The following is a 24067-nucleotide window of genomic DNA, read 5'->3' as shown; positions in this document are numbered from 1 at the left end:
TTTGGTATCTTATTCCCCCCTGGGTTTGGTAAAGTCGCAGCAAAGGCTGTAGCTGGGACTGTAGAGGGGTTAAAACTGTAACCGGCTCCGGTTTCTTTATTTTAAGGGTTAAAGCTCTGAAATTTGGTGTGCAATACTTTGAATGCTTTAAGACACTGTGGTGAAAATTTTATAAATTTTGAACAATTCCTTCATACTTTTTCACATATTCAGTAATAAAGTGCGCACTATTTAAAATTTAAAGAGACAGTAACGTTTTTGTTTTAAAACGGTTTTTGTACTTTATTGACAAGTTTAAGCCTGTTTAACATGTCTGTACCTTCAGATAAGCTATGTTCTATATGTATGAAAGTCAATGTGTCTCCCCCTTCAAAATTGTGTGATAATTGTGTCATAGCGTCCAAACAAAGTAAGGACAGTACTGCCACAGATAGTAAAGTTGCCCAAGATGATTCATCAGATGAAGGGAGTAGACATAGTTCTACATCATCTCCTTCTGTGTCTATGCCAGTTTTGCCCACGCAGGAGGCCCCTAGTACTTCTAGCGCGTCAATGCTTATTACTATGCAACAATTGATAACTCCATAGCAAATATTTTATCCAAAATGCCTGCATATCAGAGAAAGCGCGATTGCTCTGTTTTAAACACTGAAGAGCAGGAGGGCGCTGATAATTGCTCTGTCATACCTTCACACCAATCTGAAGGGGCCATGAGGGAGGTTTTGTCAGATGGGGAAATTTCAGATTCAGGTAGAATTTCCCAACAGGCTGAACCTGATGTTGTGACATTCAAATTTAAATTAGAGCATCTCCGCGCACTGCTTAAGGAGGTGTTATCTACTCTGGATGATTGTGACAACCTGGTCATTCCAGAAACATTATGCAAGATGGACAAGTTCCTAGAAGTTCCGGTGCACCCCAACGCTTTTCCTATACCCAAGCGGGTGGCGGACATAGTGAATAAGGAGTGGGAGAAGCCCGGCATACCTTTTGTCCCCCCTCCTATATTTAAGAAATTATTTCCTATGGTCGACCCCAGAAAGGACTTATGGCAGACAGTCCCTAAGGTCGAGGGGGCAGTTTCTACTCTAAACAAGCGCACTACTATTCCTATTGAGGATAATTGTGCTTTCAAAGATCCTATGGATAAAAAATTGGAGGGTTTGCTTAAAAAGATTTTTGTACAGCAAGGTTACCTCCTGCAACCCATTTCGTGCATTGTTCCTGTCACTACAGCAGCGTGGTTCTGGTTCGAGGAACTAGAAAAGTCGCTCAGTAGAGAGACTCCGTATGAGGAGGTTATGGACAGAGTTCACGCACTTAAGTTGGCTAATTCTTTTATTTTAGATGCCGCTTTGCAATTAGCTAGATTACCGGCGAAATATTCAGGGTTTGCAATTGTGGTGCGCAGAGCGCTTTGGCTAAAGTCTTGGTCAGCGGATGTATCTTCCAAGACAAAATTGCTTAATATCCCCTTCAAGGGTAAAACTCTCTTTGGGCCAGAGTTGAAAGAGATTATCTCAGACATCACTGGGGGAAAGGGCCACGCCCTCCCACAAGATAGGCCTTTCAAAGCCAAGAATAAGTCTAATTTTCATTCCTTTCGCAATTTCAGGAACGGACTGGCCTCCAACTCCGCATCCTCTAAACAAGAGGGTAATGCTTCACAAATCAAACCAGCCTGGAAACCGATGCAAGGCTGGAACAAGGGTAAGCAGGCCAAGAAGCCTGCTGCTACTAACAAAACAGCATGAAGGAGTAGCCCCCGATCCGGGACCGGATCTAGTAGGGGGCAGACTCTCTCTCTTTGCTCAGGCTTGGGCAAGAGATGTTCAGGATCCCTGGACACTAGAAATAGTCTCTCAGGGTTATCTTCTGGAATTCAAGGAACTACCCCCAAGGGGAAGGTTCCACATGTCTCACTTATCCTCAAACCAAATAAAGAGACAGGCATTTTTACATTGTGTAGAAGACCTGTTAAAAATGGGAGTGATACACCCAGTTCCAACGGCGGAACAGGGAATGGGATTTTACTCAAATCTGTTTGTAGTTCCCAAAAAAGAGGGAACTTTCAGACCAATTCTGGATTTAAAGATCCTAAACAAATTTCTCAGAGTACCATCGCTCAAAATGGAAACCATTCGAACGATTCTACCTACAATCCAGGAAGGTCAATTTATGACTTCCGTGGATCTAAAGGATGCGTATCTACATATTCCTATCCACAAGGATCATCATCAGTTCCTAAGGTTCGCCTTTCTGGACAAACATTACCAGTTCGTGGCCCTCCCATTCGGGTTAGCCACTGCTCCAAGGATTTTCACAAAGGTACTCGGGTCCCTTCTAGCGGTTCTAAGACCAAGGGGCATTGCATTAGTACCTTACTTGGACGACATTCTAATACAAGCGTCGTCTCTCTCAAAGGCAAAGGCTCACACAGACATCGTTCTGGCCTTTTCTCAGATCTCACGGATGGAAGGTGAACATAGAAAAAAGTTCCCTGTCTCAGTCGACAAGAGTTCCTTTCTTGGGAACAATAATAGATTCTTTAGAAATTAGGATTTTCCTGACAGAAGTCAGAAAGTCAAAGCTTCTAAACGCTTGTCAAGTTCTTCATTCTATTCCAAGTCCTTCCGTAGCTCAGTGACTGGAAGTAGTAGGGTTGATGGTTGCAGCAATGGACATAGTTCCTTTTGCGCGAATTCATCTAAGACCATTACAACTGTGCATGCTGAAACAGTGGAATGGGGACTATACAGACTTGTCTCCAGTGATTCAAGTAGATCAGAAGACCAGAGACTCACTCAGTTGGTGGCTAACCCTGGACCACCTGTCCCAGGGAATGAGCTTCCGCATACCAGAGTGGGTCATCGTCACGACCGACGCCAGTCTAGCAGGCTGGGGCGCGGTCTGGGAATCCCTGAAAGCTCAGGGACTATGGTCTTGGGAAGAGTCTCTTCTCCCGATAAACATTCTGGAACTGAGAGCGATATTCAATGCTCTCAGGGCTTGGCCTCAACTAGCAAAGGCCAGATTCATAAGATTCCAATCAGACAACATGACTGTTGCTTATATCAATCATCAGGGGGGAACAAGGAGTTCCCTGGCGATGAGAGAAGTGACCAAAATAATAAAATGGGCGGAGGATCACTCCTGCCACCTATCTGCGATCCACATCCCAGGAGTGGAAAACTGGGAGGCGGATTATCTGAGTCGTCAGACATTCCATCCGGGGGAGTGGGAACTCCACCCGGAGATCTTTGCCCAGTTAACTCAATTATGGGGCATTCCAGACATGGATCTGATGGCGTCTCGTCAGAACTTCAAGGTTCCTTGCTACGGGTCCAGATCCAGGGATCCCAAGGCGACTCTAGTGGATGCACTAGTAGCGCCTTGGACCTTCAACCTAGCCTATGTGTTTCCACCGTTTCCTCTCATTCCCAGGCTGGTAGCCAGGATCAAGCAGGAGAGGGCCTCGGTGATCTTGATAGCTCCTGCGTGGCGACGCAGGACTTGGTATGCAGACCTGGTGAATATGTCATTGGTTCCACCATGGAAGCTACCTTTGAGACAGGATCTTCTTGTACAGGGTCCATTCGAACATCCAAATCTGGTCTCCCTCCAGCTGACGGCTTGGAAATTGAACGCTTGATTCTATCAAAGCGTGGGTTTTCAGATTCTGTGATAGATACTCTGGTTCATGCCAGAAAACCGGTAACTAGAAAAATTTACCATAAAATATGGAAAAGCTATATCTGCTGGTGTGAATCCAAGGGATTCTTATGGAATAAGATCAAAATTCCTAAGATCCTTTCCTTTCTACAAGAAGGTTTGGATAAAGGATTATCAGCGAGTTCTCTAAAGGGACAGATTTCTGCTTTATCTGTATTGTTACACAAACGACTGGCAGCTGTGCTAGATGTTCAAGCATTTGTTCAGGCTCTGGTTAGGATCAAGCCTGTTTACAGACCTTTGACTCCTCCCTGGAGTCTAAATCTAGTTCTTTCAGTTCTCCAAGGGGTTCCGTTTGAACCTTTACATTCCATAGATATTAAGTTGTTATCTTGGAAAGTTTTGTTTTTGGTTGCTATTTCTTCTGCTAGAAGAGTTTCTGAGTTATCTGCTCTGCAGTGTTCTCCGCCCTATCTGGTGTTCCATTCAGATAAGGTTGTTTTGCGTACTTAGCCTGGTTTTCTTCCAAAGGTTGTTTCCAACAAAAATATTAACCAGGAGATAGTTGTTCCTTCTTTGTGTCCGAATCCAGTTTCAAAGAAGGAACGTTTGTTACACAATTTAGATGTAGTCCGTGCTCTAAAATTCTATTTAGAAGCTACAAAAGAGTTCAGACAAACATCTTCTCTGTTTGTCGTCTATTCTGGTAAAAGGAGAGGTCAAAAAGCGACTTCTACCTCTCTTTCCTTTTGGCTTAAAAGCATCATCCGATTGGCTTACGAGACTGCCGGACGGCAGCCTCCTGAAAGAATCACAGCTCACTCTACTAGGGCTGTGGCTTCCACATGGGCCTTCAAGAACGAGGCTTCTGTTGATCAGATATGTAAGGCAGCGACTTGGTCTTCACTGCACACTTTTGCCAAATTTTACAAATTTGATACTTTTGCTTCTTCGGAGGCTATTTTTGGGAGAAAGGTTTTGCAAGCCGTGGTGCCTTCTGTTTAGGTAACCTGATTTGCTCCCTCCCTTCATCCGTGTCCTAAAGCTTTGGTATTGGTTCCCACAAGTAAGGATGACGCCGTGGACCGGACACACCAATGTTGGAGAAAACAGAATTTATGCTTACCTGATAAATTACTTTCTCCAACGGTGTGTCCGGTCCACGGCCCGCCCTGGTTTTTTAATCAGGTTTGATTAATTATTTTCTTTAACTACAGTCACCACGGCACCCTATAGTTTCTCCTGTTTTTTCCTCCTGTCGGTCGAATGACTGGGGTGGGCGGAGCCTAGGAGGGACTATGGCTCTTTGCCATTTCCTGTTGGGGAAGAGATATTTCCCACAAGTAAGGATGACGCCGTGGACCGGACACACCGTTGGAGAAAGTAATTTATCAGGTAAGCATAAATTCAGTTTTTTATTATTATTTGTATTTTTAGTATTAGTAGTATTTATTTGATTTTCTTTTTTTTCCTTGTTGGTGTTTGTTAGGGCCGGCTCATCTGTTTATTGGATGACAACACCTTACACCTATGGGAGCTTCAGCAGAAGGACGGCTATTCATACCTGGAAGAGACCCGCAGCTTCATCCTCCCAGGCCGGCCAGGGTTTGACTGCACTAGGTGCTTAGAAACTTTTCTCCTTTTATTGTTAAAGGGATAGTCTAGTCAAAACTAAACTTTCATGATTCAGATAAATCATGCAATTTTAAGCAACTTTCTAATTTACTCCAACTATCAATTTTTCTTTGTTCTCTTTATTCGGCAAAAGCTGGAATGTAAGCTTAGGTCCATTTTTGGTTCAGCAACTGGGTAGCGCTTGCTGATTGGTGTCTAAATGTAGCCACCCAATCAGCAAGCGCTACCCAGGGGCTAAACCAAAAATGGCCCTAAGCTTACATTCCATATTTTTCAAATAAAAATACAAAGAACTAAGAAAAATTGATAATTGGAGTAAATTAGAAAGTTGCTTAAAATTGCATGATCTATCTGAATCATGAAAGTTTAATTTTAACTATCCCTTTCAATTTTATTCCATTCTAAGGAGGGAAAGTATTTTACATCAAGTCATTAAGATTTTAAAAAGAGAAAAAAACGAAACAATTGGCAACTACTGTAGATCCCAGTAGTGCATTGCTTCTCCTGAGCCTACATATGTGTTTTTCAACAAAGGATACCAAGAGAATGAAGCAAATTAGATTTTTGTTTAATCACGTCCTCTATCTAAATTCAACGTTTTTTGTTTTATTTTTAAATATTTTTATTGAGGAAAAAAATAAGTTTACAAACATGAAACCAGTATACAGTGTCCATGAATGCACACTTTAACATATTGAACATCATCATAGAGGCAAAACAGAAATAAATATACATATAATCCATGAGTTTGTAAGTTTCAGAATTCCATGCCTTGCCATCTCAACTGATATTAAATTAGTGAACAGCACCCTCATTTTTATCTCTAAAACATTCTGGGTTGACCACTCAAGGGTCCATTGATAGTGCATAACAATTGTGATATTGGGGTATTTTAAATCCTGAATCAAGGAGAAGAAAGGGCTATTTTAAACTCAGTGCAACTGTGGTGACCTTATGTGTAAGAAAAAATGTATAGCGTTGATAGGATTTGTAGACTAGTCCTGCATTAGACCTATAAAGAGTCGGAAAAACATTTTAGGTCCCTACCGGTAGTCACCCTCATACATAAAATACAGGCAATGAAGCGGTGATGTGCAGCACAGCATGCCATCAGGGGAGGATTAAATATATTACTCCGTAATAGGGCAGATGTGCTAAATAGGCTCTTGTTATAGATATGTTTTTTTTTGTTTGTGTTTTTTTTAAATGAGAGAATAAATAGAGCGACTTTGTTGAGGCTTAGAAAGCATAGTGCATTATAGTAGATGCTATATATCTGTTAGGTAAGCCTCAATTGTCATTGTGAGATGCTATACAAATCGGCTGTCCCCCTCACTATTGCGCTTTTGTATGGTAGCTGTGTGTCTAATCTCCCACCCAGCCTGTTGCTTTTACTTTTGTCCCACCCACAGCCTCGGCCGCCGGCCGCAAGCGGGACTCTTGTAACTCAGTAATCTAATATGTGGATGCTATATTTCTATATAGTATATAGTAGGCGCCATTTTATAATTTTTGCTGAGAAGGTCAATCCCCCAGGGCCCCCCATCAACCCCGCAGGGACACCCTGAGCTGAGAAGTCTATTCAAGATGGCGATGCAATTTTCCCAAATGATATATAAAATACTGTATTGGAGCTTATAAGAGTTAATAATAAACGGATTTGGAGACGGCTCCCGCAATGTGCAAATTTAAACTATGATGCAGTGCTGGGTAAACCAACCTCCACCTAACATTTCTGTTGGCAACGCACACATCAGGATGGTATTTATAACAGTATAAAGTTTAAGTTTAACATTTTTACATTTCAAACCTAGCGCAACTGCGCATAACATAATAAACACATAGTGCTGTAATCCCTGCCACTACACAAAACATTGGCATTTACCAAAAGCTATATGAATAAACATTTATAACGGAATAGTTACTGTAAAGGTATGCCATTATGTCTCTATCCTCCGGATTGTGATTGCCAGCGTATGTTTTCCCTAATGAGCGCAATACAAGCTCCTTGCATGGATTTAATGATAATGGGCCATTGCAATGTAGGCTCAGAGTGTTTATTAAAGAGTTGATCTCCTAATAAGCCCAACACCTGTGGTGGAGCGTGTTCACCAATGTTATGTCCAGTGAGCAAGACCAGCACCGTGCGATTGCCATTTAAGGTACTGTTGGTCGGTAGGGAGCCTGAATTTTAATGGCATCACCTACCCAGGAGCACTCTCCAAGTTCCTTCGCGGTTGTGATCTGTAAGTTCGGATCTACCTGAGTAGGACCAGATTCCGGACCGATGTCCTCATGGGTTGCGGTGTATGTCAAGCTGTGGTCCCTTAGGTATGGGTGCATGGCTGCTGTGTCTAAAGCCTTAGCGGTTATAGCATTCAGCGCTATGGTTGCCTCTACTTGAAGATTTGGCCTAACCGACATGCCAGTGATGAGACTTACTCGTTGAATCCTCTTTTGTCCAGTGTTATCGTTGTTTGCTCTTTTCAGTATATCCGTGCCCCCACATATGTCTGTTACAATCGTATTTTGAATAACACTGGTATCTGGTGTTTCCAGTTTAGTTTCATGTGGCTTCGGTCCCGTTGCCAGCGTATGGAGAGCGGTGATGTATTGTATCGGCTTGTCTGTTTTTAATGAATAAGAGGTTGTTTCTCTTGTTAAGTGTGTTCAGTCCACGGGTCATCCATTACTTATGGGATATATTCTCCTTCCCAACAGGAAGTTGCAAGAGGATCACCCAAGCAGAGCTGCTATATAGCTCCTCCCCTCACATGTCATATCCAGTCATTCTCTTGCAACCCTCAACAAAGAAGGAGGTCGCGAGAGGAGCTGGAGTTTTTACTTAACTATTAACTATTAACTATTCTTCAATCAAAAGTTTGTTATTTTAAATGGCACCGGAGTGTGCTGTTTTTCTATCTCAGGCAGTATTTGGAAGAAGAAACTGCCTGCGTTTTTTATCTATGATCTTAGCAGGCGTAACTAAGATCCAATGGCTGTTCTCGACATTCTGAGGAGTGGGGTAACTTCAGACTGGGAATAGCATGCGGGGTCCTCCGCAAATGAGGTATGTGCAGTACTTTATTTTCTGGGAATGGAATTGACTAAGAAAATACTGCTGTTACCGTATGATGTAAGTACAGCCTTAAATGCAGTAGTAGCAACTGGTATCAGGCTGATAAATGTATGCGCAGTCGAGTTATATTCTAGGGACTAGAATTTGACTGAGAAAATACTGTTAACACTGTAATAATACTTAAGCCTTCTCTGCAGTGGTAGCGACTGGTAGCAGGCTTAGTGATAGCTTTGCATGACATTGAAAAATGTTGTTTTTTTAATAAAACGTTTACTGGCATGTTATTCGTTTTTTGTGAGGTACTTTGGTGATAAATCGCTTTGGGCATGATTTTTTCCACATGGCTAACATATTTTTCTGCATGGAAACCGTTATATCAGGGCTCCCACTGTTGTGATTGGAGTGGGAGGGCCCTTGTTTTAGCGCCTTGTTGCGCAGTTAAAATTATTGCAGTGTCTTTCTGCTTCTTCCTCCTTGATCCAGGACGTCTCTAGAGAGCTCAGGGGTCTGCAAATTTCATTTGTGAGGGAGGTAATCAGTCACGGCAGATCTGTGACAGTGTGCTGACTGTGATTAAAAGCGTTAAATCTTAATTGATATCTGTTTTATCCGTTTTGGGTATCGAGGGGTTAATCATCCTTTTGCTAATGGGTGCAATCCTCTGCTAATAGTACACTTCTTGTTAAGAATTGTTTAATTATATCTATTTTTGAAGCGCTGCAGCGTTTTTTATATTGCTTGTAAAACTTATTGAAAGTGATTTCCAAGCTTGTTAGTTTCATTGCTAAGTCTGTTTTAAACATGTCTGATTCAGAGGAAACTGTTTGTTCATCATGTTCAAAAGCCAATGTGGAGCCCAATAGAACGATGTGTACCAATTGTATTCATATTGCTTTGAATAAAAGTCAATCTGTACCGATAAAGAAGCTATCACCAGACAACGAGGGGGAAGTTATGCCGCCTAACTCTCCTCACGTGTCAGTACCTGCGTCTCCCGCTCGGGAGATGCGTCGGATTGAGACACCTAGTACATCTAGGCCCTTACAAATCACTTTACATGATATGGCTAATGTTATGAAAGAAGTATTAGATAATATGCCCGAATTAAGGGGCAAACGCGATAGCTCTGGGTTAAGGACAGAGCGCGCTGATGACACGAGAGCCATGTCTGATACTGCGTCACAACTTGCAGAACATGAGGACGGTGAGCTTCATTCTGTCGGTGACGGTTCTGATTCGGGGAGACCGGATTCAGAAATTTAAAATTTTAAATTTAAGCTTGAGAACCTCCGTGTGTTACTAGGGGAGGTATTAGCGGCTCTGAATGATTGCGACACGGTGGCAATTCCAGAGAAATTGTGTAGGTTGGATAGATACTATGCGGTACCGGTGTGTACTGACGTTTTTCCTATACCAAAAAGACTTACAGAAATTATCATTAAGGAGTGGGATAGACCCGGTGTGCCTTTTTCCCCTCCCCCGGTATTTAGAAAAATGTTCCCTATAGACGCCACCACACAAGACTTATGGCAGACAGTCCCTAAGGTGGAGGGAGCAGTTTCTACGTTAGCCAAGCGTACCACTATCCCGGTGGAGGATAGCTGTGCTTTCTCAGATCCAATGGATAAAAAATTAGAGGGTTATCTTAAGAAAAGGTTTGTTCAACAGGGTTTTATATTGCAGCCTCTTGCATGCATTGCGCCTGTCACGGCTGCAGCGGCATTCTGGTTTGAGTCTCTGGAAGAGGCGATTCGCACAGAGCCGTTGGATGAGGCCTGGAGCAAAGTTAGAACCCTTAAGCAAGCTAATGCGTTTGTTTCAGATGCCGTAGTACATCTAACCAAACTTACGGCTAAAAATTCCGGATTCGCCATACAGGCGCGCAGAGCGCTCTGGCTTAAATCCTGGTCAGCGGATGTAACTTCCAAGTCTAAACTACTTAACATTCCTTTCAAAGGGCAGACCTTATTCAGGCCCGGCTTGAAGGAAATTATTGCTGACATTACGGGAGGTAAGGGCCACGCCCTTCCTCAGGACAGGGCCAAACCAAAGGCCAAACAGTCTAATTTTCGTGCCTTTTGTAACTTCAAGGCAGGAGCAGCATCGACTTCCTCCGCTCCAAGACAGGAAGGAACTACTGCTCGTTACAGACAAGGTTGGAAAGGCAACCAGTCATGGAACAAGGGCAAGCAGGCCAGAAAGCCTACTTCCGCCCCTAAGACAGCATGAAGACAGGGCCCCCTCTCCGGAGACGGATCTAGTGGGGGGCAGACTTTCTCTCTTTGCCCAGGTTTGGGCAAGAGATGTGCAGGATCCCTGGACGTTAAAGATTATATCTCAGGGATACCTTCTGGATTTCAAATCCTCTCCTCCACAAGGGAGGTTCCATCTTTCGAGGTTATCGACAAACCTAGTAAAGAGAGAGGCATTTCTACAATGTGTACAAGACCTCTTAATCATGGGGGTGATCCACTCAGTTCCGCGATCGGAACAGGGACAAGGATTTTACTCAAATCTATTTGTGGTTCCCAAAAAAGAGGGAACCTTCAGACCAATCTTGGACTTAAAGATCTTAAATTCCTAAGGGTACCATCGTTCAAGATGGAAACCATTCGAACCATCCTACCCATGATCCAAGAGGGTCAATATATGACCACGGTGGACTTAAAGGATGTTTACCTTCATATACCGATTCACAAAGATCATTATCGGTACCTGAGGTTTGCCTTTCTAGACAGGCATTACCAGTTTGTGGCTCTTCCCTTCGGGTTAGCCACGGCCCCGAGAGTTTTTACGAACGTTCTGGGCTCACTTCTGGCAGTACTAAGACCACGAGGCATAGCGGTGGCTCCGTACCTAGACGACATTCTGATACAAGCGTCAAGTTTTCAGAATGCAAAGTCTCATACAGAGATAGTTCTAGCATTTCTGAGGTCGCATGGGTGGAAAGTGAACGTGGAAAAGAGTTCTGTTACCACTCACACGGGTTCCTTTTCTAGGGACTCTTATAGATTCTGTAGAGATGAAGATTTACCTGACGGAGTCCAGGTTATCAAAGATTCTCAATGCTTGCCGTGTCCTTCATTCCATTCCAAGCCCATCGGTAGCTCAGTGCATGGAGGTAATCGGCTTAATGGTAGCGGCAATGGACATAGTGCCATTTGCGCGCCTGCATCTCAGACCGCTGCAACTATGCATGCTCAGTCAATGGAACGGGGATTACTCAGATCTGTCCTCTTTGCTAAATCTGGACCAGGAGACCAGAGATTCTCTTCTCTGGTGGTTGTCACCAGTTCATCTGTCCAAAGGAATGACCTTTCGCAGGCCAGATTGGATGATTGTAACAACGGATGCCAGTCTTCTAGGCTGGGGAGCAGTCTGGAATTCCCTGAAGGCTCAGGGATCGTGGACTCAGGAGGAGAAACTCCTCCCAATAAACATTCTAGAATTAAGAGCAATATTCAATGCTCTTCTGGCTTGGCCTCAGTTAGCAAAGCTGAGGTTCATCAGATTTCAGTCGGACAATATCACGACTGTGGCTTACATCAATCATCAAGGGGGAACCAGGAGTTCCCTAGCGATGTTGGAAGTCTCGAAGATAATTCGCTGGGCAGAGTCTCACTCTTGCCACCTGTCAGCGATTCACATCCCAGGCGTAGAGAACTGGGAGGCGGATTTCCTAAGTCGCCAGACTTTTCATCCGGGAGAGTGGGAACTTCACCCGGAGATATTTGCTCAACTGATTCGTCGTTGGGGCAAACCGGATCTGGATCTCATGGCATCTCGCCAGAACGCGAAGCTTCCTTGTTACGGATCCAGGTCCAGGGACCCGGGAGCGGTGCTGGTAGATGCATTAGCAGCCCCTTGGGTTTTCAACATAGCTTATGTGTTTCCACCATTTCCGTTGCTACCTCGGCTGATTGCCAGGATCAAACAGGAGAGGGCATCGGTAATTCTGATAGCGCCTGCGTGGCCACGCAGGACCTGGTATGCAGACCTAGTGGACATGTCGTCCTGTCCACCATGGTCTCTTCCTCTGAGGCAGGACCTTCTAATTCAGGGTCCTTTCAACCATCCAAACCTAATTTCTCTGAGGCTGACTGCCTGGAAATTGAACGCTTGATTCTATCAAAGCGTGGGTTTTCGGATTCGGTTATTGATACATTAATACAGGCTCGGAAACCTGTGACAAGAAAAATTTACCATAAGATATGGCGTAAATATTTATATTGGTGCGAATCCAAGAGTTACTCATGGAGTAAGGTTAGGATTCCTAGGATATTAGCTTTTCTACAAGAGGGTTTAGAAAAGGGTTTATCCGCTAGTTTGCTAAAGGGACAGATTTCAGCTCTGTCTATTCTTTTACACAAACGTCTGGCGGAGCATCCAGACGTCCAGGCCTTTTGTCAGGCTTTGGCTAGAATTAAGCCTGTGTTTAAAGCTGTTGCTCCTCCGTGGAGCTTAAACTTGGTTCTTAAAGTTCTTCAGGGTGTTCAGTTTGAACCCCTTCATTCCATTGATATTAAGCTTTTATCTTGGAAAGTTTTGTTTTTGATGGCTATTTCCTCGGCTCGAAGAGTATCTGAGTTATCTGCCTTACATTGTGATTCTCCTTATCTGATCTTTCATTCAGTTTAGGTAGTTCTGCGTACTAAACCTGGGTTTTTACCTAAGGTTGTTTCTAACAGGAATATCAATCAAGAGATTGTTGTTCCATCATTATGTCCTAATCCTTCTTCAAAGAAGGAACGTCTTTTGCATAATCTAGACGTGGTCCGTGCTCTGAAGTTCTACTTACAGGCAACTAAAGATTTAGACAAACTTCTTCTCTGTTTGTCGTTTACTCTGGACAGAGGAGAGGTCAAAAGGCTTCGGCTACCTCTCTCTCTTTTTGGCTTCGTAGCATAATACGTTTAGCCTATGAGACTGCTGGACAGCAGCCTCCTGAAAGAATTACAGCTCATTCCACTAGAGCTGTGGCTTCCACCTGGGCCTTTAAGAATGAGGCCTCTGTTGAACAGATTTGCAAGGCTGCAACTTGGTCTTCACTTCATACTTTTTCCAAATTTTACAAATTTGACACTTTCGCTTCTTCGGAGGCTGGTTTTGGGAGAAAGGTTCTACAGGCAGTGGTTCCTTCTGTTTAATGTTCCTGCCTTGTCCCTCCCATCATCCGTGTACTTAGCTTTGGTATTGGTATCCCATAAGTAATGGATGACCCGTGGACTGAACACACTTAACAAGAGAAAACATAATTTATGCTTACCTGATAAATTTATTTCTCTTGTAGTGTGTTCAGTCCACGGCCCGCCCTGTCTTTTTTTTTTTTTTAAGGCAGGTTCTAAATTTTAAAATTATAACTCCACTCACCACTGCACCTTATAGTTTCTCCATTCTCGTCTTGTTTCGGTCGAATGACTGGATATGACATGTGAGGGGAGGAGCTATATAGCAGCTCTGCTTGGGTGATCCTCTTGCAACTTCCTGTTGGGAAGGAGAATATATCCCATAAGTAATGGATGACCCGTGGACTGAACACACTACAAGAGAAATAAATTTATCAGGTAAGCATAAATTATGTTTTGTAGATACTTGGCATGGTCGTTATGTGTGGGCCGCAGAGTGTGTAATAATGCATAGTTAGACGGCCAGTGAAGAACTCCGCTTGGCTGCTTGCAGCATGATGGCAGGTCATTGCATAAATTTATGGGCTTTAGAGATGCCGGAGCACTCGAAGATATTTGGGGGGGGGATACCTAATAACAGGCCGCCTGATCTGAGTCCCCAATATCATAAAAACAGCAGAGAAAGGTGATTTAGAGTCCCAGATGCCAGATCTTGGAGCTTACAATTATTAAGTTCTTGTCTTTGCTGTTAAGTGTTATTAATCGGCGGATTATCAGTAATTCCTTTGGAGCCTTCAGAAAATGCGTCCTATCTCGAACACTGCACGGACACGCCCCCCCCTAAATTCAATGTTTTTTTATTTTGGCTTTACTATTTCTTTGAACTAGCTTTCTTTCCTATGGCATGGAGAATACACAAATCATTCTAATTATTAGTGGGATATTCTCTCCTGGCCAGCAGGAGGAGGCAAAGAGCACCCCAGTAGAGCTGTTAAGCGTCACTTCCCTTACCCATAATCCTCAGTCATTCTCTTTGCCTCTGTCTCGGGAGGCTGTGCGAAGATGGTGTCTGAAGATTTTTAATCCTTTTTATGGGTACTTTTCCCTGCAAGCAAGGATTGGGGTCAAGCTGTGTCTGTCAATCTCTTTAGTAAGAGTAATGGTGGCTATTAGCAGTTAGAGGACAGCGAGGTGGTCTTTGCTTAAACTTCTAACATTATTGCTTCCCCTATTATAGAAAGCCAGGGTTGGTTACTCTGTTCTTTCCTTTCTACAGGTCCCTGGTAGAAATGGAAGAATTTACCACACCTTTAGAAAACAGTGCCTGCCTGATCCACAGGTAAGTGCTTTCCCTTCTAGGTTAGAAGGTCTTGGTACTATAAGGGTTAATCCTTAATCCCCAGAATTTTCACATGGGGGCTCTTCTGGCAGTGGTCAGGTCCCAGGGAATTGCTGTTGCGCCTTAACTGAACGATATCTTGGTTCAAGCGTCATCTTGTCATCTTGTAAGTTCTCATACAGAGATGTTGTTGTCTATTCTACCTTCCCATGGGTGGAAAGTGAATCTGAGAATGAGTTCCCTTGTACCAGATACAAGGGTGTTTTTCTTAGGAACAATTATGGATTCCCTGTCCATGAAGGTTTTTCTGACTGACTTCAGAAAATCTAAACTTATTGCTTTGTGCCTTTCCCTTCAGTCTGCTATTTGTCCATCAGTGGCTCAATGCATGGAGGTGATTGGTCTGACAGCCTCCATGGATATCATTCCTTTCGCTCGGTTTCATCTGAGACCTCTGCAGTGAGGCATGCTCAGTCAATAGAGCGGAAACCACTCAGATCTTTCGCAGAGGATAAATCTGGATCCCTTGGCAAGAGACTCTCTTGTGGTGGATTTCGCAGGACCATCTGTCTTGGGGCACATGTTTCCTGAGACCTTCCTGGGTGATTGTGACCACGGATGCCAGTCTGTTAGGCTGGGGAGCAGTCTGTGACTCCTTTAAAGGTCAGGGCCTGTGGACTCAGTAGAAGTCTTCGCTTCCTATGAACATCTTGGAGTTGAGAGCAATTTTCATTGCCTTGTCAGCTTGGCCTCAACTAGCCTCAGTCCGGTTTATCAGATGCCAATTGAACAGCATCACCTCAGGGGGCTTACATCAACCACCAGGGAGGAACTCTGAGTTCCTTAGCAATGACGTAGGTGACTCGCATTCTCCAGTGGGCAGAGTCTCATCTCTATGCCATCCACATCCCAGGAGTGGACAATTGGGAAGCGGATTTTCTGAGCAGGCAGACTTTTCATCCAGTAGAGTGGGCTCTCCACCCAAAGGTTTTCACAATGATAACCCTCAGGTGGGGGATTCCGGAGTTGGATATGATGGCGTCTTTTCAAAATGCCAAGCTTCCAAAGTACAGTTCAAGGTCAAGAGATTCTCATGCTGTTCTGATAGACGCTCTAGCGGTTCCTTGGAAATTCAATCTAGCATTCCGGTTTCCTACATTTGCTCTCCTTCCACACGTTATTGCTGGCATCAAGCAGGAGAGAGCTTCTGTAATTCTAGTAGCTCCTGCATGGCCTTGCAGGATCTGGTGACAATGTCATCTTTTCTGCCTTGTAGGTTGTCGGTCAGTACCCTGAAAGGTCAGATTTCGGCTTTGTCTATTCTTTTGTATAAATGTCTGGCAGTTTTGCCAGATGTTCAGACTTTTGTTCAGCCCTTGGTCAGAATCAAGCCTGTGTTTAAATCTGTTGCTCCTCCTTGGAGCCTTAATCTAGTTCTTAAAGTTTTGCAGCAGGCTCCGTTTGAGCTGATGCATTCGGTTGATATTAAATTACTATCTTGGAAGGTTTTGTTTCTTATTGCTATTTCTTCTGCTTGCAGAGTTTCTGAACTTCGGCTCTGCAGTGTGATTCCCCTTAACTTATTTTTCATGCTGATAAGGTGGTTCTCCGTACTAAGCTGGGGTTTCTCCCTAAGGTAGTGTCAGATCGCAATATTAATCAGGAAATTGTTGTTCCCTCTTTTTGTCCTAATCCTTCCCAGAAGGAACGTATTTTGCATAACTTGGATGTTGTGCGTGCTCTTAAATTTAATCTTCAGGCAATTAAGGATTTTCGGCAGTCTTCTGCCCTGTTTGTTGTTATCTTTGGTAACTGTAGGGGTCAGATGGTCACTTCTACCACTCTTTCTCTCTGGATGAGAAGTCTTATCCGTTTAGCTTATGAGACAGCTGAACATCAGCACCCTGAGAGAATTAAGTCTCGTTCCACTAGAGCTGTTTCATGTTTATGTGTTTTTAAAAATGAAGCTTCCGTGGAGCATATTTGCAAGGTGGCCACATGGTCCTTCATCCATACTTTTTCCAAATTCTACGAATTTGATTCTTTTGTCTCGGCTGAGGCTTCTTTTGGGAGAAAAGTTTTTCAAGCGGTGGTGCCTTCAGTTTAGGTCCGCCTGTCTTGTTCTCCTTTCATTCTGTGTCCTCTAGCTTGGGTATTGGTTCCCACTAGTATTTAGAATGATTCCTGGACTCCCCATGCCATAGGAAAGAAAACAAAAATTATGCTTACCTGATAAATTTTATTTATTTATTTTCCGGCATCGAGAGTCCACGACCTGCCCTTATTCAATTTAAGACAGCAGTTTTTTTGTATAGTCCTCAGGCACCTCTATACCTTTGTGTTATCTTTTTCCATTTTCCTTCGGCCGAATGACGGGATTATGGGTAAGGGAAGTGACACTTAACAGCTCTGCTGGAGTGCTCTTTGCCGCCTCTTGCTGGCAAGGAGTGAATATCCCACTAGTAATTAGAATGATTCATTGACTCTCCATGCCTGGCAATAAATACATTTTATCAGGTAAGCATAAATTTATTTTTTCTCTTAAATATGAATACTTTTTTCTACACTTGAAAAATGTCCGATACCATGTACAGACAATACAACCTGACCACTGAATTTGGAAGCTCCCCACTCTCATTTTTTGATTTGGTAGAAATCTAATACATTTTATAAGGTTTGTAATGTTTTGACATGTTCACTATTCAGCCACGTAGCCACCGGCCATCTGTTTAGTGGACTTTTTGTTATTGTTCATTCTCTTAATTGAAAAAGGAGCATTAAAACGAGGTCACTGTGACTCATCAGGTTCATTCAATAGAAGAGTTGATTATTCGTGGTCTGTTTGATTAGATGTTCAGTTATTTTTAATAGACTCTAAGAAAGATTGTTACAGTATGTTTTACTGGAAACCTCAAATTTAGTGGTAATTCATGTACAGTAGAATAATAATCGCTTACTGACTTATGTGCAGTAGATTGTCACATGATACAGGGGGCCGTCAAATCAGACATACGTATTCACTGTGCAAAAAAAGTGTGGGAGAGCAGTAAATTATTTTAAAAAGAATGTAAATAGACATACAACTGACCCTGTGTTGAAATAAGTTACTGCTTTAAGAAAATAACGGATAAGAGTAAATCCTGACAGCTAACTTATCCCCATTCATACTAATTCTTTTAGTCATACCAGCTGCACATTTTAAAAACACTTAAACCATAACTATATAGCTATTCAAAAATATATATTCTGTTAAAGGGACGTTCAAGTCAAAATTTAAATGCAAACAGATGAATTACATTTTTGAATGGAAACATATTTGCAATATACATGTATTGGCAAAAATGCTTCTAGTAAGTTATCACTGTTTTTTTACTGTTTTTAACATTTTTCTCTGCACATGCATGTGAAGCATAGCTAGATATTCTCAGTGCACCAGCATTTTAAATACTGCAACTGCTCAGAGAGCCAGTGGGGCTTGTATCATGTTAGCAATTAACAAATTGAGTCATTACCAGATGGTACAAACACCTTAGGCTCTCTGAGCAAGTGCTGTGTTTAAAATGCTGGTGCATACTTAGACACTTGAGATAGCTATAGCTTATATTAGAAGCATTTTTGTTAATACATGTATAATATAAAAATGCTTCTATTCAAAACTGAACTGCATCCACGTGGATTCCAATTTTGGCTGGAATGTCCCTTTAAGATAGCAAATATTGGTTGTGGAAATACTGCAGAAAACGGTTAAGTGAGTATAGACTAGGCTCCTACAATCCAGGAGCCATATTTAATTTTAATATTACAATGAAGGTCTAGCTGCAGATTTCCTAGTTTGTAATACCAACAAAAAGTTTAAATCATTATGGTTAAGGTAAGCGGTAAAAAAAACAAAAAACAAGCTTCTCCTGTGAACCCCTGACGCGCGTTTCACTGGGCACTTTTGCTCATGCATGGTATGAGCTGGTGCCTCAAAGTTTGTATAAAAATATTGGAGATTTTATTTTTGTTCTGTTCTTCAAACCTGCCTTCTGTCCTCTCTAACAGGCCACATTTTGAGGACATCTGAACTAGAGCACAGGTGAAATAATCAGCTGCTTAGTAACCATGGTTATTTTACCTGCTCTCATCCAAAGTAATCTTGAAAATCTGGCCTGTTGGGGAGGCCTGAGTACAGCTTTGTAAATCAGTGATCTAAATCAAAGAAAAATATTGACTTTAGTTTCTTACTAAATATATTGGGGACTTGAAACCCAAACGGTTTTCTCTTGTGTTTCAGACAGAGCATACAATTTAAAAAAAGTTTCCAATTTACTTCTATCATCAAATTTGATAATAGAAGTAAATTACAAATGTGTTTAATGTGTTGAAAACTGCATGCTCTATCTAAATCATGAAAGAAAAATGTTTCTTGTCCCTGTAACCCAGGCTGCAATTGTAATTCCATGAGACAATGCATGTGACTTATACAGAATGTTTTAACCCCAGTAAAACTCAGCAAAAGATGAGGGCATAGCAGTTACCTGTGTATAGTCCTCATTGCAACCCTGAGCGGGTCACAGCCAGTGGATTCAGCGTATTGTGGCTTCAGAACACAAGTTTGCTGGGGTTAAAGAAATGATTAGCTACATTAGAATGATTATAACAATAGAATTCTATTTTATGTTTAAAAAAAAAAAAAAAAAGCTTAGAGGGTCATTAAAGGGTCACTAAAGTCAAAATTAAAATCACATGATTCAGATAGAGCACGTCATTTTAAGAGACTTTCCAATTTGCTTTCTTTATCCAGTTGTGCAGCCATTTTATATGCATAAATTGAGACAAGAGCTACTACTGAGCATGTGCAAGAGTTCACTGTATATGGATGAGTGTGGTTTGCTGATGGCTGTCACATGATATAGGGGGCTTGCAAATCTAAGGCAACTTTGATTTTTAAATGAAAATATTTATTTTTAACAAAAATCAGAGTAAATGCTATTGCATTGCCAATTTAACATGCACGTTTTGATCATGCAAATCGAGTGTATTTAAAGTCCATTAAGGTCAATTTCATATTTGCATAGCCTACATCAGACCTTTTTTCATTGGTTAGTGGATATTATGTTAATATCTGCATACAAAAAAATGGGTATATTTTAAATGATCTTCTTTGATATGGTCAATTAGGGACAGATCTAAATGGGCTCCTGCGTTGATCAAGCAATCACTCTGTAGCATGTTGTTGGGTTAGGCTTCTGTGTGCTGCAGCATACACTACAGTGCCTCTGGGGGCATAGGAAACGCACACATGTTGGTTAAATAAATAAAAAAATTAACGAATTAAATATTTCATGAAAGATTCTAAAGGTTTTTGTCACTTTAATCTTGTTTTTGGGGTCATTAATAGGATGTTATGTGGATGGGTGATCTGAGTGTACCACTGTCTCTCTTAATGTTGACAGCTCCCCTACAAGTGTCTCAAGAGTGACCGTGATCATGGTGGCAGCCTCATGTGAAATGGTCGGACTTGGGACGGAAGGAGGAGGCGTTTACTTTCTGCAGATCCCGAGCATGAAACTGCTAGAGGAGCAGACATTGCTGCAAGAGCAGATATTGCAGAGGTGAGAGAGGAATTATACATCAGCTATGTGGGCAACCTGTGCGTATTAGAATAGATTGCCAAGAGGCGGGTCAGAGGTCACTTTTCTCCAACATAGGTGTGTCCGGTCCACGGCGTCATCCTTACTTGTGGGATATTCTCTTCCCCAACAGGAAATGGCAAAGAGCCCAGCAAAGCTGGTCACATGATCCCTCCTAGGCTCCGCCTACCCCAGTCATTCTCTTTGCCGTTGTACAGGCAACATCTCCACGGAGATGGCTTAGAGTTTTTTAGTGTTTAACTGTAGTTTTTATTATTCAATCAAGAGTTTGTTATTTTGAAATAGTGCTGGTATGTACTATTTACTCAGAAACAGAAAAGAGATGAAGATTTCTGTTTGTATGAGGAAAATGATTTTAGCAACCGTCACTAAAATCCATGGCTGTTCCACACAGGACTGTTGAGAGCAATTAACTTCAGTTGGGGGAACAGTGAGCAGTCTCTTGCTGCTTGAGGTATGACACATTCTAACAAGACGATGTAATGCTGGAAGCTGTCATTTTCCCTATGGGATCCGGTAAGCCATGTTTATTAAGATCGTAAATAAGGGCTTCACAAGGGCTTATTAAGACTGTAGACTTTTTCTGGGCTAAATCGATTCATTATTAACACATATTTAGCCTTGAGGAATCATTTATTCTGGGTATTTTGATATAATAATATCGGCAGGCACTGTTTTAGACACCTTATTCTTTAGGGGCTTTCCCAAATCATAGGCAGAGCCTCATTTTCGCGCCGGTGTTGCGCACTTGTTTTTGAGAGGCATGACATGCAGTCGCATGTAAGAGGAGCTCTGATACTTAGAAAAGACTTTCTGAAGGCGTCATTTGGTATCGTATTCCCCTTTGGGCTTGGTTGGGTCTCAGCAAAGCAGATACCAGGGACTGTAAAGGGGTTCAAGTTAAAAACGGCTCCGGTTCCGTTATTTTAAGGGTTAAAGCTTCCAAATTTGGTGTGCAATACTTTTAAGGCTTTAAGACACTGTGGTGAAAATTTGGTGAATTTTGAACAATTCCTTCATGTTTTTTCGCAATTGCAGTAATAAAGTGTGTTCAGTTTAAAATTTAAAGTGACAGTAACGGTTTTATTTTAAAACGTTTTTTGTACTTTGTTATCAAGTTTATGCCTGTTTAACATGTCTGAACTACCAGATAGACTGTGTTCTGAATGTGGGGAAGCCAGAATTCCCATTCATTTAAATAAATGTGATTTATGTGACAATGACAATGATGCCCAAGATGATTCCTCAAGTGAGGGGAGTAAGCATGGTACTGCATCATTCCCTCCTTCGTCTACACGAGTCTTGCCCACTCAGGAGGCCCCTAGTACATCTAGCGCGCCAATACTCCTTACTATGCAACAATTAACGGCTGTAATGGATAATTCTGTCAAAAACATTTTAGCCAAAATGAACACTTATCAGCGTAAGCGCGACTGCTCTGTTTTAGATACTGAAGAGCATGACGACGCTGATAATAATGGTTCTGAAGGGCCCCTAACCCAGTCTGATGGGGCCAGGGAGGTTTTGTCTGAGGGAGAAATTACTGATTCAGGGAACATTTCTCAACAAGCTGAACCTGATGTGATTACGTTTAAATTTAAGTTGGAACATCTCCGCATTCTGCTTAAGGAGGTATTATCCACTCTGGATGATTGTGACAAGTTGGTCATCCCAGAGAAACTATGTAAAATGGACAAGTTCCTAGAGGTCCCGGGGCTCCCAGAAGCTTTTCCTATCCCCAAGCGGGTGGCGGACATTGTTAATAAAGAATGGGAAAGGCCCGGTATTCCTTTCGTCCCTCCCCCCATATTTAAAAAATTGTTTCCTATGGTCGACCCCAGAAAGGACTTATGGCAGACAGTCCCCAAGGTCGAGGGAGCGGTTTCCACTTTAAACAAACGCACCACTATACCCATAGAGGATAGTTGTGCTTTCAAAGATCCTATGGATAAAAAATTAGAAGGTTTACTTAAAAAGATGTTTGTTCAGCAGGGTTACCTTCTACAACCAATTTCATGCATTGTCCCTGTAGCTACAGCCGCATGTTTCTGGTTCGATGAGCTGATAAAGGCGGTCGATAGTGATTCTCCTCCTTATGAGGAGATTATGGACAGAATCAATGCTCTCAAATTGGCTAATTCTTTCACCCTAGACGCCACTTTGCAATTGGCTAGGTTAGCGGCTAAGAATTCTGGGTTTGCTATTGTGGCGCGCAGAGCGCTTTGGTTGAAATCTTGGTCAGCTGATGCGTCTTCCAAGAACAAGCTACTTAACATTCCTTTCAAGGGGAAAACGCTGTTTGGCCCTGACTTGAAAGAGATTATCTCTGATATCACTGGGGGTAAGGGCCACGCCCTTCCTCAGGATCGGCCTTTCAAGGCAAAAAATAAACCTAATTTTCGTCCCTTTCGTAGAAATGGACCAGCCCAAAGTGCTACGTCCTCTAAGCAAGAGGGTAATACTTCTCAAGCCAAGCCAGCTTGGAGACCAATGCAAGGCTGGAACAAGGGAAAGCAGGCCAAGAAACCTGCCACTGCTACCAAGACAGCATGAAATGTTGGCCCCCGATCCGGGACCGGATCTGGTGGGGGGCAGACTCTCTCTCTTCGCTCAGGCTTGGGCAAGAGATGTTCTGGATCCTTGGGCGCTAGAAATAGTCTCCCAAGGTTATCTTCTGGAATTCAAGGGGCTTCCCCCAAGGGGGAGGTTCCACAGGTCTCAGTTGTCTTCAGACCACATAAAAAGACAGGCATTCTTACATTGTGTAGAAGACCTGTTAAAAATGGGAGTGATTCATCCTGTTCCATTAAGAGAACAAGGGATGGGGTTCTACTCCAATCTGTTCATAGTTCCCAAAAAAGAGGGAACGTTCAGACCAATCTTAGATCTCAAGATCTTAAACAAGTTTCTCAAGGTTCCATCGTTCAAGATGGAAACCATTCGAACTATTCTTCCTTCCATCCAGGAAGGTCAATTCATGACCACAGTGGATTTAAAGGATGCGTATCTACATATTCCTATCCACAAGGAACATCATCGGTTCCTAAGGTTCGCATTCCTGGACAAGCATTACCAGTTCGTGGCGCTTCCTTTCGGATTAGCCACTGCTCCAAGGATTTTCACAAAGGTACTAGGGTCCCTTCTAGCTGTGCTAAGACCAAGGGGCATTGCTGTAGTACCTTACTTGGACGACATTCTGATTCAAGCGTCGTCCCTTCCTCAAGCAAAGGCTCACACGGACATTGTCCTGGCCTTTCTCAGATCTCACGGATGGAAAGTGAACGTGGAAAAGAGTTCTCTATCTCCGTCAACAAGGGTTCCCTTCTTGGGAACAATAATAGACTCCTTAGAAATGAGGATTTTTCTGACAGAGGCCAGAAAAACAAAACTTCTAGACTCTTGTCGGATACTTCATTCCGTTCCTCTTCCTTCCATAGCGCAGTGCATGGAAGTGATCGGTTTGATGGTAGCGGCAATGGACATAGTTCCTTTTGCGCGCATTCATCTAAGACCATTACAACTGTGCATGCTCAGTCAGTGGAATGGGGACTATACAGACTTGTCTCCGAAGATACAAGTA

At 42.6% G+C, this 24067-nt stretch overlaps 1 protein-coding gene across 1 annotated transcript in view; it reads left to right on the top strand.

Moving 5' to 3' along the window:
• Positions 1-24067, top strand: part of LLGL1 (LLGL scribble cell polarity complex component 1) — a 243677-nt gene that overhangs the window by 90578 nt on the left and 129032 nt on the right. The window contains exons 4-5 of the mRNA XM_053694694.1: positions 5162-5292; positions 20290-20448. Of these exons, the coding sequence (XP_053550669.1) occupies positions 5162-5292; positions 20290-20448 (290 nt within the window). The remainder of the gene's footprint in view (positions 1-5161; positions 5293-20289; positions 20449-24067) is intronic.

Source organism: Bombina bombina, chromosome 11, assembly GCF_027579735.1.
Source record: "Bombina bombina isolate aBomBom1 chromosome 11, aBomBom1.pri, whole genome shotgun sequence".
Taxonomy (NCBI): Eukaryota; Metazoa; Chordata; class Amphibia; order Anura; family Bombinatoridae; genus Bombina; species Bombina bombina.
Note: the sequence above shows the minus strand (reverse complement) of the source record. Positions and strands in the feature narration are given on the sequence as shown.